Consider the following 19,697-nt stretch of genomic DNA (forward strand, 5'->3'; position numbering starts at 1 on the left):
GCACGGAAGTTAAAAGTTGAGGCTTGAAAATTGAAGTAGTTTATTGAGGTAATTAGCAATGTATGTATTGTGCTGTAGAAATGGAAGGAATTACTTTTTATCCCTTTTTAAATTAGGGATTATTCCGGTAGCTCACAAACACTAGGACAGTGTTTGCTATCTTTAGTGTAGGGTATGAAGTTTAATAGTTCAGATATTTTTGCATGATATTTTGTAAATAACCTTATAGAATGGTGCATTTATACTAAACTGAGCAAAATGCAATTCACTGGATTCTTTATCATCACAAAATGGAGGCTGTTGATTTTGATTCATTTAAGGTATAAAATCTTTATTAATTGCAAACAGTGCAATTATTTATACTTCACAGTGCCTTCCCAGACCTTCCACCTTAGGTTCTGCTGCAAAAAAGCAACAGGTAAGCACAACCTAAGGAAGTATATAAATTAATATATTTCAGTACATTAATGTTGTCCCTGTGAGATCTTTGTGGTTGTGTATTGAAAAGCAATCTGCTGCTTCCCCAAATGCATTGTAACTTACGGTTCCATTTCAGTGGACAGTCTTAAGTTTTTCAACAACTGTTTATATTTCTAGGTAAATGTTTTTTATTTTTAGTTTTTTAACTTAGAAAATATGAGTAGATTGCAGTAACTAAACTTGATCAGAATAAGTAATTTTTTGTTATTTTTTCTCCAGTAGCTAATTGTTGCAGTTAAAGAATCAAAACCTTTAAAATATGCAGGAATTACTTTGGTTAGAAACGTCAACAGCCTTCACAAATGTTTTTTTTATCATAGGGCACTATTCCCACTCAAACCTGTAAAACTGAAGTATAAAGAACATGAATTCTTGTTGTTATCACTGAACTTGATAACTTGTCTTACAGTTATAGTGTGTTAGTGGAATTTTTAGATAACTTAGTTTGCTTATTCATACTTGACATGGTAGGAAAACAGATTCTGGAGTTTCAGAGATTAGTATATTTTAACTGAAAAAGCATGTGCACCAATTAAATGTTAACAGTACAGCAAATAATATTTTATCTATATAGCAGTCAGTGTATCCTGTTTCTTGATACTTTAACTGAATTGCTGTATATTTTGATAGTTTAAAATGTTTGTATGTCTTATAGATGGTCTGGTACAGGTTTCGTTTTTTGTTTTTAGCTTAAAGTAAAGCAGCATCTATTTGATTTTTTTTGTTGGTTATTCTGTTTCTAAAATGTGCTGCTCCTCTTTCGAAAGTCCTGCTTATCTGTACATCAAAGAAAAATATTCAAAAATACTGCCTTCATTTTCACACACAGTGCTGAAGATGCTGCAAGCACCAAATCATAGCTCATAGAATCAGGTCCTGAGATAGTTACTACCAGTAAAGAGGAATCCTTTGAGTGTATGCCATTGGTGAGCCGATGAGCATGGACCATAGAAGGGCTCCATGTAGAAGGTAAAATTGGCAAACGCATAACAGATTTGAAATGTATCCCATACATGATGGTGTAGGGTATAATTTTTGTTTTGATCACTTTTCATTCTTTAAAGTATTACTTGTTTGACCATAAATGTTCCATGATCTGTTAAGTTCTTTAAACTGTGATTTAATAATATATACCATCTATTTTAATTTATATTCTTCTAAACAGCCAAGCTTAGGTATGTTGACTTTCTGAACTAAATTAATAGTTGTGCTTCGGTTTCTCAAGCCTCTTAATATTTCATCTGTAGTTGAATATGTAACTTCATTTTTGACATGAGAAAAGGTTAGGTGTGTGCACCATTTGGACTTTGATACTGTGAATTAGTGTTGGGGCGAGTCATTTGTTCCCTTTTTCATGATACTTTTTTCTTAACTGTTGTTGCTAAAATATCTTAACAGTCTTTCAATCGTACGTTTAGCCAGTGGGAGGAGATAGAGAAGAAAAAGCCAGTTTATTGGAACGTTGCTAGTGTGGAAGATGGGATGTTCTTGTGTGTAGCACTTGAGGTGTATTGACTTCAGCTTTCTCACTGCTGCGCTTACAGGCACGCTGTTTTGTGCTAAGCATAGTGTCTATTTTTCAACTCTGTCTCCAAACTCATAGTTTGTAAGACAACAGAAAATAGATTGAATTATCCTGACCCAAGAAGGTAAATGGAGTTCCTTAGAAAATATAATGAAGTTGTCCAAAACTTGCCTTTGAATCTTTCCTCCTTTCTCCCCACTCTTATGAGTCCCACAAATTAAATAGAATGTGAAGATTTCAAAAAGTTTAAACAGGAAGTGTAACGTTCAAAGTGGGAAAAGCGTTTTCATATCACTTTCTGCAGCCTATACTTTAATAGGACAGGTGGATAATCTTCAGTCTAGCATGATCATAAATAATCTGAGTTGTCCAGACAGGATCATTAATCAGTTGTACAGCCTATCTCGAAATATTTCATCTTTTTTGCTAGTTGTATTTTATTGGATGATAGAAATTGTTTCTCCCCTGTTCTCTTCCAAAGTAATTTTTAAGTTTTCCATTGCATGCTAAAAGCTTTTTATTTTGCCTTTTTTCTGAAAGTGGGTGGGAGGAAGGGAGGACTGGGCTTTTCAGAAAGCATACAGTTGACAGGATTCCCTCTTCCCTAGTAATAGCTTATAAAACTCTTATGTATGCACAAATATTTCTCTTGCGTGCATGTGAAATGCCTTTTCGTCCTGAGAAAAGTGTTCTCTGCAGAAACTACCCGTGTGTAAAAAGAAGATTGGCTTTAAAAGGCAACTGTGATGGGAACAGTGTCTTAGGGAGATGCAGCTTGGACTTGAGGTAAATTGAATGCTTTACAAAAATGTAGTTTTGAGCTTGCATTGACATTGTATGTAATATGGGTACACGTTAACTGTATAATGGTTTTTGTATGGTTTTTCTCAATAAATGTAAACTGATGGAGAATAAATAGCAATGGTTTTGTCTTTTTTTTATATGTTCCTAACCCTGACTTTGTTAGTTTGAAGTACCAGCTTCAGGTGAAAGATCCTACTGCAACTAGAACTTGTGTGAATGAACATCACCCACATGAAATGGAGTAAATAAATATTTCTGTGGCTATTAGAATAAATATTCACTCAAAACATCATGCAATTTATTATCCTTTTTTCAAGATGTTTCTGAATTTTTTAAGTCTTTTATGAAGGCAAAAGAGTGACTTGCAGTAGGTCAAAAAAAAAAGTAGGTAAAAAAGAGCAGTTAGCAGATCCAGCCACAGGAAAATATCTTTTTGAAATGACTGCATAAATCTGATACGCTGCAGCTTACCTTGTCTTTATGGTAAGGCTTATACACATTCTTTTATTTAAAATGTGACTGTAAAATTCTAGAGAGACTTAAGCTGAACAATTCAGATGGAGTTAGTGCAATGACATTAGTGTTGGTATCAAGAGGTCTTAGAGAAAAATAGTACAGTAGTCTTAGGAAGACAATGCGTAGAGATGCAACAGTAGATTTATTGCATTAAGAGTGATCAAAGATTAAGCAGTTAGGCACTTTCTGAAAATACTGTTTCACAGGCTCGTTTTCTTCACCAACCATTGCTGTATCATTTAAGCAATGAAAAATTAGAAGCTTTACAAGCAAATGTTGTTACTGTAAGGACTACTACAGGCCTTACTAAGATTGGTTTTGGTTTTGAATTACCAACTACATAGGTTGATGAAAGCATCACAGGTTAGATGCAAGCCCATTTTAAAACAAAAGAACTAATGCTCTTTGAGATGAAACAAAAGTGAGCAGTTATATAATCTTTTATTCTTTATAAATAGTACACTGCAGTTTTTGAAAGTCATCAATAAGTATTTTCTTATGCCAGTTTAATGCCTCTGGGATAAAGTAAAACAGCTTAAATATTCAGTGTTCATGCGAAATATACCAGTAGATATACACTACTATGTAAGTTTCAGATTGTATTTAGCTTTATACTGTTACACAACACTAGGTCTTCAAATGTGAGAGCACTATCATAATTCAGCTTTTTCCTTCAGTTGATCTTTTGTATATTGGTTCCTTCATTTTAGCCTTTAATACAGATTTTTGTGTTGAGCTAGGAACCTGAACAATCTCACAATTTGAAGGTTATTCTCATCTGATGCAGGAATGACAATGCATATCCTTGCTTTCTTTAGTTGGCCCCATCAGAGAAAGAGATGATGCAATAAGAAAGTTTTGAGGGGAAGAAAGGTTCCAGCTAAAGTAGAGCATTAGTAGTCATCAGCTAGAAAATAAAAGGGTTAAAAGAAACAGATAATTAGATTTTCATAATAGGAAAGATGCAAGAAGAATATTTGAGAATTAAGCATATTAAAACGCTAACTCTTACTTTCAATGGTGAGAATACAGGTGCTAGCGGATGTGCCTCTGTTGTTCACTGCTTTACACATATATTCCCCTTCATCTTCTGGGAAGGTTTCTGGCAAGTAAAGGCAATAGGTTTCTCCTCTTTCGATATATTGATAGTCCTCGGAGTCCTGCAACATTTCCCCCTCAAACCACCATGTAACTTCAGGTTTTGGTTCTCCAGTAATTTTAACTGTAAATCTCACTGGTTCACCATCAACAACCGATGTGTTTTTCAGTGACCTCTTGAACCAGGGAGCTCCTGATCGAGCTTGATCCTCCTCTTCTTCACAAGTAGAACCATTAATAATGCTCCCCTCCTCCTCTTCTTCCTCTTGCCTTTTCTGTTTTAAAATAAGTTTTAGAACGTTAAAAGTAGCAATAGCAGCATGACTGCTACTGATGCGTATTTGGTTTTAGAAAAGTTGCCATGTTTCTGAGAAAGGCAAGTGGTACATCTGTCCTCACTAGATAACAGTACACTGAATCTGGATATGGAACAGGCAGTAAAATGGATTTTAATGATGCTGGAATCTTGGGGTAAAATACCAGCATGAAAGTAGATTCCATTTTCAGCCTATTGAAAGGATACAGTGAATGTTCTTTGCAGTATCTCACACTTGACAAGAATACGTGAAAACACCAAAAGCAATTTTACATTGCAGCAATTCACAGCAGCTAAAACAAGGATAATGTTCCTTTTGTGCCACTGGCAGAACTACTATCAGTAGTAATCAGAAGCTAAATGAAATGACACTTAAGACTGAAGAAAAGGTACTTTGTAATTTATACCTTCTGTAAAGCTGCATCAATTTCTTTTTGTTCAAACTGCATGCGTAGTAATTTCTGTTCTTCAATTCTCCTCTGCTCCTCCTCTTCCCTGGCTCTTGCCATTTGCTCAAAACGGGCCTTCATATTTACTTTATGTGTAAAAGGAGCCTCGGATTTCTTGGCCGGTTTCACATCTACCTCATCATCCTTGGGGGGGAAAAAAAAGGATTAATTCATTTATTATCTTTTAAATGTGTGTGATGATAAATTTAGTTTTGTTGAACTGTAGTTCCTAAATCCACCCAGAGTCCTGTTTTTCTCAGAGGTTTGTTTAATGATCAAGTCTTGTAATAGTTTATCCCAGGGACAGGATAAAATACTTGGAGAAGTAATTTCAAAGAAGTTGCATAGAAAAATATTCCAGTGATAAATCCTTAGTCACTTGACTTTTACGCCATGATATGGTTGCTTCAACATAGCCTGATGTTACAGAAATGCAGTTACAGTGTCAGTCATTAAAGACTCTAAAGATAGGCTTTGCACTGATACTGAAGTGACTAGTGTGGATAGGAACCTCAGAATGAGGCTTATGGCAGGCTTACTACTGTTTAAATAAGCCTCCTGCATGGCCACGTGATGATGTCATGAAAGCTCACACTGGTATTCTGTGTCACAGAACAGTGTTGATTTATTGGTTAGACAGATAACTTCATTTCTTGCTTTTCTTCTCCAAAAAAAGTGAGAGGTTGCAGTCTGAAGCATAAGTAAGTAGGCTCTACCCCCTGCTCTAATGTGAGAAATGAGTGAAGATGATAAAAAGGCTTGATCTTCAAATTACACTGTTTGGTATCTTTGCTTTTTTCTCACAATGTTAGAGAACAAATCGCAGTTCAGAAGAAGCAGCAATTCATGTGGCGATTAATAGATTAATTCTTATATATGAATGTTCTAAACCCTAAAGCTGGCAGGTTTCAGGTTATTAAGATGCTGAATTGAGGATTTGAGCAGAAAATGGGATCTCTGTTTGACCAGGTGACTGATAATAAAGCAGTGCTGTTGCAGTTAATGCAGTTAGGGATGCTGAGGTGAGACTTCCTCGTGCTTCCAAAGGAGGGAAGAGGAAGAAGGAAGAAAATAATTTTGAAAATAGAGGAAAGCTGCAGCACTGTCTACTCATGGCTCTTGGTGGGTTAAAGTATATCATTAACTCACCTCTTGAAATTTTTCAGCTTCCCTTTCTCTTATTTCTTCATCCATCGCTCTTCTCTTAGCTCGCTCTTCTTCAATCTTCTTCTGTATTTCTTCTTGAGACAATTGCCCTATTTTTTCAAACTTGCTTTTTAGGTTCTTTGCCTGAATAGAACCACTTCTTTTTAGCTTTATTAATTCTTCATATTCTTTGCTGAGCTCAAAAGTTTCGGACTCTTCTTCCAGCTGTTCAGAAATTACAGAATGTGTAAGATGGGAAATACTCTAGTTATTTGGACTGTTTAATACACTTGGATAGTTCTCTTAGTTATTTGAAATCAGCACAGAGACCTTTTCCATCCAATTTATTTTTTTCCCTCACTATTCTCAGGATTACTGCATTTGTATTGCATCTAAACTAGATACAGTTTTCAAAATAGCTTGCTAGAATGTAGCCTTTGTTCAAGGATTGCTGTCAACAAACCATCCTTCACAAACCTGGAAAACCAGACACCTAGCCATAGTTATCCTGGATCCATAATTTATCTCTCTGACTTGAAATATTGATATCAAATAATTTTCTAAAGTCCATCTATGCTGTTAAACAGAAAAATATTAATTTTTTTAATTTGGTAAAAAGCAAGTGAGGTTTCAGGATGTCATGGCTGGAAAAGAACCGGCAGTTCTGGATCTGGTAATTAAACCATGTCTGAATCTGTAATTGTTGGTATTTTTACTTCTTTTATGGCCTCTGATAAAGATTTATATGCATTTTACTTGGATCTCACCACCTCTCCCTTCTTCCCCAGGATGTAATACAAAATTACTTGAAATGTCCCAAGCTAGAGCCTTTATTACTGACTCCAGTGTTGCTTACCATCAAGAAATAGACATAAGTCCTCTAGCATTCTAAAGAGAGTTAGTAAACAATTGCCACCCACAACCAAATCAAATTGAAGTGTGAAGTTCATGCACACGATGTTTTACATATTTGGTATGCAAAGCAAATTTTGCATGTGATTTTTAAAATCAACTGTGACAGTCTTTAAACCCTTGATACACTGATTAGAAATAAGTTGAGGCTGCTGTAATTCCTAATTACTTAATGAAGCATGCCCTTGAGGAAACGCAAAAACTTTGCTCTTCCCTACTTTGATTTTCGTTGTTTGTTGTGTTTGGTTTTTTTTAAACTAGATTTTTCTGTTCTCCTAATATTGTAAATATTACATAAGCAATTGAGAAATACTGTAGAATTTTCAGAAGTGACTAAAATGACATTACAAATTCAAAATTTCTGTTTTACTTTAAGGATGGCAAGGGATAAAAGAATTTTTCGGGTAGATTAATGATAAAAATACGTATCTTATTATATAGGATGTCATGCTTTAAACATGTTTTTCTATTTTCCATTCTTTTCACATAATACTGAAAGTATTGATTTAAAATTCCTTTTAAAGGAATTTTCAATTACAGTCTTAAACTTTGAGATTTTAGTAATTAACTGAAATTTCATTTTTATTCAGCGCATGATTGGCACATTCTTTGATACACAAACCTCTCCCATTTCTTGTCTCAACTGTTGAAATTCTTGCTTTTCCATTTCCAACTTTTGCCTACGCTCTTCTTCTGTGCGTCTCTTTTCTTCTTCCATTTTTTGTCTCAGCAACTCCTCAAAATTAATTTCCAGTTTACCAGGTATGAGAGATTCTTGAGAAACTGTTTTAAACATTTCTGGTGACTCATCATCCAGTACCTGCTGGAAATTCAGAGCATTAATGATACATGTGAGCATTGCTCAGGTACTTCTAGTACATAATGATAAGCCAAGTGTTTTGCTACATCTGCCATAGTACAGTAAGATGCAATGGGACAATGCGGGCATTCCCCTAACATTTTGGGAGAGTGTGTGTTTGTGCATTGCATTTTAATTTAGTTCTTTAGTGCTAAACTTCAAAGAAGATGAAGGTGTTCATTAAAATGTTGTCCTTTTTGCAGGACGATGGAGAGAATGTCCTCTACGTGCAGCATTTGGCCTGGAACAATTTGTTCCTGTTTACTTCACAGACTAGCATTAGACAGTGTTCAAGTGCTGCTGCTCCTAACACCCAAGTACATGTGTCTAATCTTTTCCTAAGTGAACTGAATTATATTCTTGGTCTTAAGAAGTATGAGTATTCCCACTAAGAATAACTGAACAATTTTCCACAAGAAACTCTGCTTGTGCACTGATACGTGATACTAATATGCTTCTGGTTCATTGGTTTGTACAACCCAACAGGAAGGGTTTCCTCCTTGCCCTGTCCTTTTCCCAGGCTTTACAGTAGGGTTGGGCTGATGGACGTTCATGAGCAGTTTCCTTATTTTGTAGACTTCATAAGAAGGTAGTGGAGCCTAGGAAGGGCAATTTTCATTATTTACCAAAACAAGAAGTGTAAGAAAAAATTTTATCAGACTGAATTTGTTGAATCAAAGCCTTAGTAAAATATGAAGCTGTATGCTACATAACAGCCAGGTAGATGGCAGTCTGAGTTACACAGGAAGATTTTAAAATAACTTCTTGGTAAAACTTCTATAAATCTAAGTTTGTTCACGTAACTATGTAAACTTACTAAGAGAGATTGTTTCAACAGGAACATTCTGTAGGTAAATGAGTGAGATCAGATACTGATCTACAGCTTCGATTTGATGTGGTTTTTGGCACTAATCGGCACATTTGAAAAGCCTTGTGGCAAATGCTGAAGAGCCCAATGTGCTTCCAATTGTAGGCATTCCCAACAGTAATAATCAGCCAAATGCCAGAAGGAATTAAAGGAGCAGAACTTCTATCTGAGAGTGTTTTCACTAGCTTTATAAAGAACAAGAAAAAGTTTTTTAAAAGCTTATCTGGCACACCATTTTGCTACTTACTGCCATTGTAACTTACACCCTTCACCGCTGTTTGTGCTATCTTAGCTTGTACCACTCTCTTGACCTACTTTGCCCATACCTTTATTTTTCCAAGCTCTTTCAATATTCTTTTGGCACAATCCTACTCAAATACTGCTATTCACTATAGATGTCCTTCAAATTTTCCCTCTGAGTAAGCTTACAGATGGACTTCAGCCCCACCATTCCTTCCATTCCTGATTTGTTTTGCATAATACAAGCATTTTTGTTGAAACCGTGTTATGAGGAAGTGGAGTCAAACCCCAAAGCTGTGAACTATTTCCTTTAGTGGAAACAATGCATCTCTGCGTAGTTTTTGGAGGCTAACCACAGCTGAATTAGCAAAGAAATGTGCAAGTCTCTTGCTTTGGATGCATTAGTTCATATGCGTGTCACTTCAGGAAGATACAGAACAAGTGATCAGGAGAAGCATTAATTCAAAATTCACTAACACATTTGTATAAACCTAAAAAAGCAGTGCATATAAGCAAACACTAGCAGCCGTCTGCTCTGTAGTTTTGAATTGCTATGTTATGAAAAGACACTAAGCCAACTTACTCCTGGCTAAAAAACGCAGGAAAAAAAATTCAGCTGAATTGTGTTGCACAAAACTCTTTTGGTTACTTATGTAAATATTTTAGCCATATTCTGTGGAGTGAGACCAGACTTTTTTTCCTGCAAAGTGGGAACAGATGATAGTGAGAAAGTCCTTTAACGACTATAGTTTTCAGCACAGAAACGATTTTCAGTGGGCAAACAGTGTCTGGTAGAAAGTAGAACATTTTTATTCATGCTAAGACAGGTTCTTTATTCCATCTTTAATGGGCAGAGACTGACAGGGATGAAAGACAAATGGTTCAGTCTGAAAGTGATGACATTGATGGTAGGAGCATGGAAGCATAAATGCAGCACAAGTAAATGTGAAATAGGGGCATCTGTCCAAAAGGAGGTAGTGTTTGTGATTTCTAGCAACAATATTACTACTTCTGTGAGTATATACTTTCAAAAATAAATTAAAATTAATGAACATGAAAAAGTTCTTAACTCCTTATTTTAGATGCTTAAAGAAAAGTTGAATATGAGGTCTTCCTACTTCTGAAAGACATGACAAATATGTTCTTAAAATGTTTAAAAGCATGCCTGCCTCTCTGCTACGTTATGTAGCTGTGCAAAATAGGGAAAGCACAGGTTTCTATTTTCTCCGACAAGTAATAAAAAATGTGGTGTTTACATTCAGGTGTTCAACATGTATATGCTGAAAGTACGTTTTCAATTTTTGAAATTACTCAATGTCTCCACTGTCTGTGGTTGCAGTGCAATCAGATTCTGTGCTGCATCTAATGGATCAAACCCTGTTTAATCAGATTTTTCCTGCCTGGACACTTGAACTTAAGTTCTTGCTACAGTGAGGCAGAAAAAGGAGATTTTAAAAAAAGCAGAAGAAAACAGAAGGGAAGAAGACTTTCTTCTATTTCCTTTTGTTGCCTGCTGGCTTTTCATAAGAATTGTAGTGGGCTAAGTCCAGTAGCCGGCTTTTTCTTTGTTGTTGTGTTCGTTTGGGTTTTTTTGTTTGTTTTTGTTTCACTGTCTAGTGGTTTTAGCTTCTATTTTCTCTCTTTGAAGGTATGGACAGACACTATTTTCCATAATTGCTTACCAGTACGATATCAAATATAAATTTGCACTGTAGTTTCTCTAGGTAGTCTTTTAGCATATAGGTCTTGTCTTTGGCCCATTTTTCAGGCAGAGGGAGCACTGCTAGCAATAACAGTAGTCATACAAAGTTGTCTCACAAACATTGCTTTGAATGATGAACATTTTTTTAGGCATGCAGTTAGTCTTTCCCAATAAAACCACAGAAGGAAATGTAGGAAGACACTACCAGATGAATGGGTTATTCTACAGTTGTGTGGCATGTCTTGCCCTTTCTTTTGAAAAAAACAATACTTACATTTTAGTTGGTATTTGTGTAATTTAATAATGTATTTCCTCACATCTACCAGGATGTAATTGTTCTATACCCAAAAGCCTGTTGAAACTTGAAGTTGTTGGAACAAGCACGAAGAATACAGGGAAAAGCTCCATGCTAACTTTTTTCTTTTTTAATAAATAACGTGGCCACTCTCTTAAAGCAGGCATCTTTCTCTGCTTTCAGGTAATGTCAGTCAGTATGTCAATCCTAGATCCCTGGGAATTTGTTTTCAGGATAATATTAACTCAAATTTTAGAACTTATATCACAGAAATCTGCATTTTTCTTAGGAAGTTCCATATTACAAATTGTTCTAAGGGTAAATGCCACATGTTACTTTTCCTGTTTCTCTGAATAAGCAATGAAATACAATAAAAACAGTAAATAGCTGAGTTCAGACTTTTTAATTTTTCCTTCCTAAAGGGCCACAGATAACTATAAAATTTGTACTTGTAGTGATCATTTTTCTAGTATGCAATTAATTATGGTTTAGCTAGAAAGAGCTGATTCATGGACACCCTGGAAAAGCAGGGAGATAAACTTGGACAAACAAAAAGAATTGCCTTTCAAAAAAACCCAACAAAATAACAAACCCTCCTCGTTAAAACATTTTGTTTTCCAAGCTCCCTGGATCTAACATAATACCCTTTAGACACAATATCTGATTTTCAATTAATTACTTGAAATCCTTTCTAGACTGGCTGTGAGGAGGGCTTGTTCTGGGATGATTTTTCATAAACCAACTTGATTATTTTACCCCACTACCTTCTAATAGTGGTGAGGTGAACTAAATAAAGGACTTGAAGCATGAATTCCTAACTGTATTTAAAGCTTTCTCCCAGAGCTGCTTTTCAGTTTGATTGAGACTTAGGTAAAAATTAAACTATATACTGAACAAAGATGCCATACCATGTTCTTCCTTGCTTCAGCAAATGCTCTTTTCTCCTCTTCTATGCGTCGTCTTGCATCTTCTTCTGCTTTCCTCTTCTCGTCTTCTCTCCTGTGTCTCTCCATCTCCTCAAAACTGAGTCCAAGTTTACCAGGACGGAATTCTTTAACAGAATTTTCAGATTCTTCATCACCACCTTCATTTATCTTCAGAGCAGAGGGACAGTTAAAAACAGAAAGGACTTATTCAAATATATTCTTTATAGTAAATACATACTCCTTTAATTTCCGATATTTTTTTTAACGTTTTTTTCTTTGGGGAAAAAAAAAACCAACTATATCAAACCTTTTGTTCCTATAAGAAATGTTTTAGCCTTGTTTTTAGCCAGGGGAGTGAGGAAGGAAACTTATTTCGATATCCTATATGTAGCTTCTATAATTTTTTAAAAATCTGTTGAGTGTGTACAATGTGTTATCAGGAAGAGGCTTAACATTTAAGCATATTATGGTGTTAGGGTTGGATCATTTACTCTAAATCACTCCCTGTTCGCTTTCTTTACGTCATTTTCATAGACCTTTATACAATCAAGTCTTTTTTTTGCATATAAATTGTTTTCACCAATGTGCTTAATTAAAAAAATGCTGTAGAGTTTTATAGCAAAACAAAATCAATTAACATTTTGCTCTTACTCCAGACTGATGACTTTGTTTCTTTCCTTTCAGATATTTAATCACCACTGAAGAAAGGGAATTGAGATATTCTGACCTTTTCACTGTTGCTTGTCTCCATTAAACACTTACCTGCTAAGACAAGGCTGTGGTTTGCAAACTGCAATCAAGAGCAAAAGAACAAACCATCTTCAGAAGATATCTCAGAGTACTTTATTTGTTAATGGATAAAATGGACTGGGAACTATCAGAGTGCTAGTAATCCAGATTTCTGTATACTGCAAGCAGCTCTCAGACTGGTATGTGGGGTAGGCAGTTAAGGGAACTGCAGAAATCTTTGGAATTCATAGGGAAGGGGAAGAAAAAGAAAGAACTGAAGGAAATTAACTAGTAAACTCCTCCTTTAAGAAAACTTTTTACTTCAAATTTTGACAGCCACTGATATCAGATAAAACTGCATGTTAGAAAATTTCTTTTGAAGTCAAGACTTTGTAAATGCATATTTACAAATAAGAGTGGGAGACATATAGAAAATTTCTGTTAAGAGTGTCTAGTGACTCCGTGAAGTTCTCTCCCCTTCATTTTTTTCCCTCTTCTTCACTAGTGTCCCCTACCCAGCTTCCAAATAAAATGGAAACAATGCGTTATTGACATACTGTCAAGGTCACTGGTGTGAAAAGGTTACGTGACTTACTGGAGGAGCAAACCACAATCTGGTTATCTACCTAAACCCAGAACTCTCTCATTTTATACCAGTTGGGAATTTCAGAGTTTCAGCTTTCTGGAGGTTCTCCGTTGCCTTTTTTAATGGGTTGGTTTGTTTGTTTCCTCCGGAGAGTATAAATTTCTTGAATGTTTTTGAAATATATCAGTATAGTGATCTTGAGCTGTTGGTCCAAGAACGTTAATGCATAATTATACTCTGTTTAAGTTGATGTTAGCAAATCCCTAGAAATAACATATTCAAAAATTCCACAGAAGCTTAGAAACTCATTTCTCATTAATCTTTTTTGTATGTGAATTAACATACCTGAAAATAGTAAAATGCTTCTGGAAATAGTGTATGATAAAGTGAGGAAATACAGAACAAAGCTATCTGGTGTATCCTGTGTTCATAAAAGTGTATGATTCCTTTAGTATGACCAAACAATAAACTATAGTGATGTATATTTATAGTTGATGTCTGTCTTATGATAAAGAACACATATGAGGCAGTTTTGCAAGTAATATGAAATAGGAACTGTGAGCTATATTTTTGACAATTTGGGGAATAATGTAGTAATTTCTAGTATATTGTTGGTTATGTCAATACATGCAAGACAGATGACCTGTCTTTTCTCCATTTTTTCATAAGAGGAAAGTTGCAATTGATGTATTTATCTATCATATTTATAAATAAATATGGGAATGAGAGACAGGATTCTGTTACTAAAGAATGTTTTCATCAAAAATTGGTTACTGAAACATCTGAAGAACTATTTAAGGACAAAACAGACAACTAATTATCTTCCTGAGGACTTATAGCTTAAGGTACTAGAAAGTGTAGATATGAAATCTGCTAAGGCTGCTGGCAAATTTAAACCACCTAAACTTCCTGCTTTTACTAAGAGAATGTGTAAAGCATTATGTCAGTGTGGTTACTGAGTTAGCAGTGCTAAGGTCAAAAATACATATTTGAAAAATTAATTTTCAGACTCTTAACAGCTTGAAATACAATTAAGGAATAAGAAAAAAGAAGAATCAGAGGAAAGAATGTAGAAGCCTATCCTATGTGAAAATTCTGTAGCAACATGAACGAAAGATGTGTTCACCATTTGCTGTCTAGCTGCTTCAAAGGCACGTTTCTCCTCTTCTAAACGCTGTCTGGCCTCCTCCTCTGCTTGCCGCCTTTGATTTTCCTGCCTTTGTCTTTCAAGTTCTTCAAATGTTACTTTCAGCTTACCAGGAGACAGAGGCTCCTGTGTTTTATTGTCTTCGTTTTCACCCTTTGTAAGAAAAATTAAGCAGTTACAGCTTAAATAATAGATATCTGTTTCTTAAGTACTTTTTAGATTACTGGTTTACCATGACAAACGAAAGGTACTTGGCTTCCTTAAGGAATTGGGTTTGTTCCTCGTGTTTTAGCTTCCTTTCTTCATTCTGTCTCTCTCTTTGTTCGGCTCTCTCCTTTCCTGTGTTCTCAGAGTTTATTTTCATCTTGCCGGGTGTTTTGCTGGGTTTTACAGGCACTACTGTAACTAGCAGTGAATCATCTCCTTCCTGTTCGAAAAGATATTTATTATATTTTCATAAATTTTGACTTCTATATAGGCTGATTTCTTAGTGAAACTGCTGTTTTCACCTGTGTGCACCAAAGCTTCCAAAAGAATTACTTGTATTGAGCATTAACCAGAAGAATAAACCCATCTGCTTGTGGTAGTCACTAGTTTTCTTGTAATAACTGAAGAGTATCAAGACTAAATTGTATTTTAAACATCATGTCTGGCAAACTCCTTAATTTCTTTACATATTTTCATTAACTGTTAGTTACAAATATTCATTGTTTGGAGCAGAACAGGTGAAATTTTCAATACATAACAATAGTAGCCACACTCTCCTTCCAGTCTTACACTGACTATGTAAAGGATGTACTGCAGTTGGAATAAGCCAGTAGTTCTAGACAGCAATATGTAATTTGTCAGGCAGAGTAATATTTTTTGGAGAATACTGCTGCTTCAAAGCTATTTTCACAACTTACTTGCCAAAATGGATTTTACCCTTTTTTTTTTTTTTTTTTTTTTTTTACAAAATGCCATCATTAACCAGGGATACTGTCAAATAACTTGAAATTAACATGGGTTTGTTTTTTCCTTCTTTCCAAACTTGTAGTAAGAATGTAATTTTCTTGTGTTAGTGAAAGACAATAGAGCCCAACTTTTTGAAATGAAACATTTGATTGCCAGCCTTAAAATCCAAACCCATGTGGTAAAATAATTAAAAAGAAATTGTAACGGAGTAAGGTGCTCAACATCTGTATATTGACAGAATCCCCTTTTAATTTCAAGTTTAAGGCAAAGAGCTTTTACGATATGTTTCAAAGCCAGAGGACTTGTAGTAGCATTGCCAGTATATCTCAAACCATACTGGTGGCTTTGAATATTTGCATTTTAGATGGTTTTAATTAACCCCAAAGTAGTCACAGTGCAGACTATTTCAAACTTAAATAAACTGACTTCAAGAACAGACATATAGAACCCTATACTTTAGAAGTCTGATAGCTCCCTGGTTGAATTATAATTAGGTATTTGTGTACTAAGATTTCCCAGCCCAAATTACAATAATAAACCAAAGTGAATAAAAGATGTAGGTGAACATTTCTTTAAAAAAATCTGATTACCTCAGCTGCTGATTCAGTTCCCGTATTGTTAAAGTCCTCAATCTATTAAATGAGAATTTCATATGATTACATTACTTTGGCTCTTTGCCTTAGATTTGCAAACACAGAACTGGAAATTCTTTTTGTATCAGTGACATGTATGTAGCACTTAAATTCACAGAGATGATAATGACCGAACCTTTATTGGAATACTTCAGATAGGTCAGGCAGTTGAGGAAGAGGGAAAAAAAGTATGACATCATACAAGGCAGCATGCTAAAGCATTTTAACACTTCAGTGATGAAACGAGTACTTTAGATGTCTGTTCTTCATTTAAGCATTCATTTAAGCATTTAAGAATTGTGTAAGAAGGAAAAAAATTAAACGAAGCGCATTGATTATTTCAGACTCAAGTGAGATGGTCTTCCCCTCAACTCCTCCATAAAGCTTATTACTGTATTTGCTTCACACAATGTCTTTGTCTGTTACTGTCTAAAACTAACATGTTTTCTAAAATTCTACATCATACATACTTCTGCCTTTCAGAGTGTATTAAATACATGCTAGATACATTTCCAGTTAAAAGTACAGTTTTAACAATGTTAAAAGTTAGTAGAAAATGCTATCCAAGTCCTTGTTGAAAACTGACTCCTCCCATAGCCCCATTTTTATTTTCTTACAACAAAAACAACTCTAAATTAACTAGCACTAACTTATGGTTAAATAAGAATTTGATTATGGTTCTAGTCTGTCATTTATGCATTCGCTCTCACTGAAGTATTTGCAGCACTGAAGAAAACTTAAAAAATGAATTAAATGTGATAACCCCATGCAATATTCTGCAAAAGACAATTTGTTTTATTTGCATCTACAAAAAGTGAGTCTGTTCATATATATGCATATACACACATACGTAATAAAAATTCACAAAGTGGCAGAGGAATAAAACACGATCTGGATCTTTATGATGTATAATTTTTACTGCATTAGTATGCTCTCACTTTTTGCCTGTCAATGTCATTTTTTTTTATTCTTGCTTGGCCTAGTTGATCTATCACTGAACTGTATTCACTGATGTATAAGCAAAAACTGTCTAAAGTAAGGGGTGGTAAGAATAAGAAACATTTTCAAATGAGTTTAGTAAATTCTGTGAACTCTTGTATGCATATAACACCAAAATTTGTGCCTGATTCACATCCCTACCTGTTTTATGCCTGCCTGGTTTCATCTATAACTCAAGTTCAGTGCTTAAAAAAAACTGTGGAGGGTCTCTAAACATTATTCCCCACTTCCATCCCATTGACCATCTCCCATGTAAATCACTATTACCAGAAATCTTAAAAGCAAACCTTTCTGACCAATAAAAACCCCTGCTTTTGTGTCGATTGCTTACAATTATATCCTGACTACTGTGATCAGATGAACATACCTCCTGTGCTTTTTTTGCTAATTCTCTTTGAATTTTTCTTTTCTCAATCATGTCTTGTTCAATCCTGCGCTTTCTTTCTTCTTCCGTTCTTTTTCTTTCTTCTTCTTGCCTTTGCTTCTCCATTTCTGCAAACTTGCCTTTAACAGTTCCTGTGAATATGAAACACACAGTTCAGTAGTTACATCTAATACCCACCTAGTGAATTATGTGGCCTTTAAAATCAGACCTCTCTTACCTATTAACTTTGGAACATAACCTTTTTCTATTTTAGATGATTTTGCATCATCATCTTCATCAGATCCAAGCAATTCTTTCATCTAGTTGATGAAAAACAGAAAGTAAACTGTCTTTAAACCTTAAATAAAATTCCAGTATTATTGTCTTAAAATAATGTGAAAATATTTTCACATATAATATTGAATATTAAAATAATACAAAATATTTGCAAAGAAAATAACCTCCTGCTTTCTCCTGTTCCATTCTCTCTCTCTAACATATTGTTCTTTTCTTCTTTGCTTTTCGTCTCTAGATCTCCTTTGATTCCTTTCTTCCCTTGCTTTCTGCATAGCTTCAAATTTATCCTTTACATCACCCTTGTGAAGCTTGGGCACATAGGATTTTTGGACGGGTTTAGATGAAGAAAGCAGGATCTTGGTGAAGATATAGAAGAAATGAAGATAAGAAAAAGAAAGTTGAAACAGATGGACAGAAATATTCTGATAGATTGGATTAGAAAGAATGTAAGAACGTAAAAGAAAAGTGTATTTGGGATTATGAACTTTGTGCCATTAGCCAGCATCAACTAAGTATTTGTTCATAAATAATAAATACTAAAATATCCAAACCAACATTTAGCACTGTATTAGACTGTAAGTAATTATAAGGAATAGCTACATAACTAAGTGTATGATCTATGTGAACGTACATTTTCAGTTACTGTGGCTTTAAAACTTAGATACAGATTTTTATTGTTGCTTTCAATCATAAGCAGTCACCAAAGAGCCTCTCTACCCCCAGCATTTAAAACAGATATAAAGACACAGACCTATAATAAAATAGGTATGTTTTCCACTTCAACAGCCTATGTGGTTTTTAAATGAACAGTATTATTTTTTCAATTAAAACTTCCAATACGTTATACACTTTTTTGATACTTAAGAGAAACTCAAGTCCAGTGATACTGTGTCATAAGGTGGACTTGCAGGACTTATATTGATAGAGTTCATGGACACTCCTTTGCTGAAGCTTACTCTGTGTATGTCCAAACTAAGAGAAGTTCCCGCTTCTCAGAACTGCTGTGAGGTTTTCTCTCTTTCTACTGTAATGACTACAGGAATGCTATCGATTTAGCAATACTGAGAAAATGGCTCAAAACATTCCATGTTTCATATTTTCCACCTAAACCCATAGTTTTTGTTCCTGCTGCTCAGTGAGTCTATGTAGAAGAAATAGTTGTAGTAGCCTAATATTTAAATTCTACAATTAGATGTGAATGTTGCCCTGAATTCTGCCCTCAACGTCTAAAGTTTCTTTATATTTTACCTTTATTTTGCCTTCCTCCTCCATTTTTTTTTAATAACATTAAGAACATATTTCACAGATTCCATCAAATCAAGTAAGGTTCCTTAAGCTCCTTTCAGGTGCCCTCCTATTGTTGTAAAACAACAGCAATACTGGCAGACTTCCCAGATAATTGTTTTTCTTTTACAATTGTTTGTAATTACTCTTTTTGCAAGCATTGATTGTAAATTACTACATTACTTTTATTACTTTAAAATGGGTACATACCTCAGTTTTCTGTGCAATGTCATTCATGGCTACTGTATTGTGCTCTGCACCTGGTATGTTTAAGACTGCTTTCAGTTTCTACCTGAAAAAAAGAGTTGTAGCTATATTCCTTTCTTTCCTTTTAAATGATTTTTTAACCATCTTCTTGTAAATAAGTTTGCATAGGCTGAAATCAATGTATCACAATTTCATTTGTTCCTTTGAGGCTCTTGAAGACATGAATAGGTTCTAAGTATTCCACAGTAATTAAAAGAACAAGCCTATGATTTACTATTCATCCTCGTAACTCCTCTATATAGTCCAAGATACTGGGTTTTAATTTCCATTTGGAAAAAAAAAAAAAAAAGCTCTGGCTGCCG

General features: G+C 34.8%; 1 protein-coding gene across 2 annotated transcripts; it reads right to left on the reverse strand.

Annotated features, from left to right (window-relative positions):
- Nucleotides 1–3,759: 3,759 nt before the first annotated feature.
- NEXN (nexilin (F actin binding protein)) lies at nt 3,760–19,365 on the reverse strand. 2 transcript variants are annotated; one of them, XM_008946683.1, is made up of 12 exons: nt 19,339–19,365; nt 18,009–18,200; nt 17,786–17,867; nt 17,551–17,699; nt 16,143–16,184; nt 14,831–15,025; nt 14,578–14,751; nt 12,119–12,304; nt 7,869–8,066; nt 6,338–6,559; nt 5,147–5,332; nt 3,760–4,698 (listed from the first exon to the last, which is right to left on the reverse strand). In XM_008946683.1, exons 1-12 carry the CDS (start codon nt 19,363–19,365, stop codon nt 4,327–4,329), a joined length of 2,025 nt encoding a protein of 674 aa, XP_008944931.1. In that variant the 3' UTR covers nt 3,760–4,326. The 2 variants fall into 2 exon arrangements, with proteins under 2 accessions (XP_008944931.1, XP_008944932.1); XM_008946684.1 differs by lacking the exon at nt 18,009–18,200.
- Nucleotides 19,366–19,697: the final 332 nt, after the last annotated feature.

Source organism: Merops nubicus, unplaced genomic scaffold (genome assembly GCF_000691845.1).
Source record: "Merops nubicus isolate BGI_N331 unplaced genomic scaffold, ASM69184v1 Scaffold48218, whole genome shotgun sequence".
Taxonomy (NCBI): Eukaryota; Metazoa; Chordata; class Aves; order Coraciiformes; family Meropidae; genus Merops; species Merops nubicus.

Excerpts from the sequence above, each read along its gene's own strand:
- NEXN (XM_008946683.1), bottom strand. The coding sequence starts at position 19,365 with ATGAATGACATTGCACAGAAAACTGAG. Across the intron at positions 8,067-12,118 it reads CTGAAGCAAGGAAGAACATG|GTACTGGATGATGAGTCACC; the intron begins GTATGGCATCTT and ends AATTTCCAGCAG. Across the intron at positions 4,699-5,146 it reads TTGATGCAGCTTTACAGAAG|AAAAGGCAAGAGGAAGAAGA; the intron begins GTATAAATTACA and ends ATTTTAAAACAG.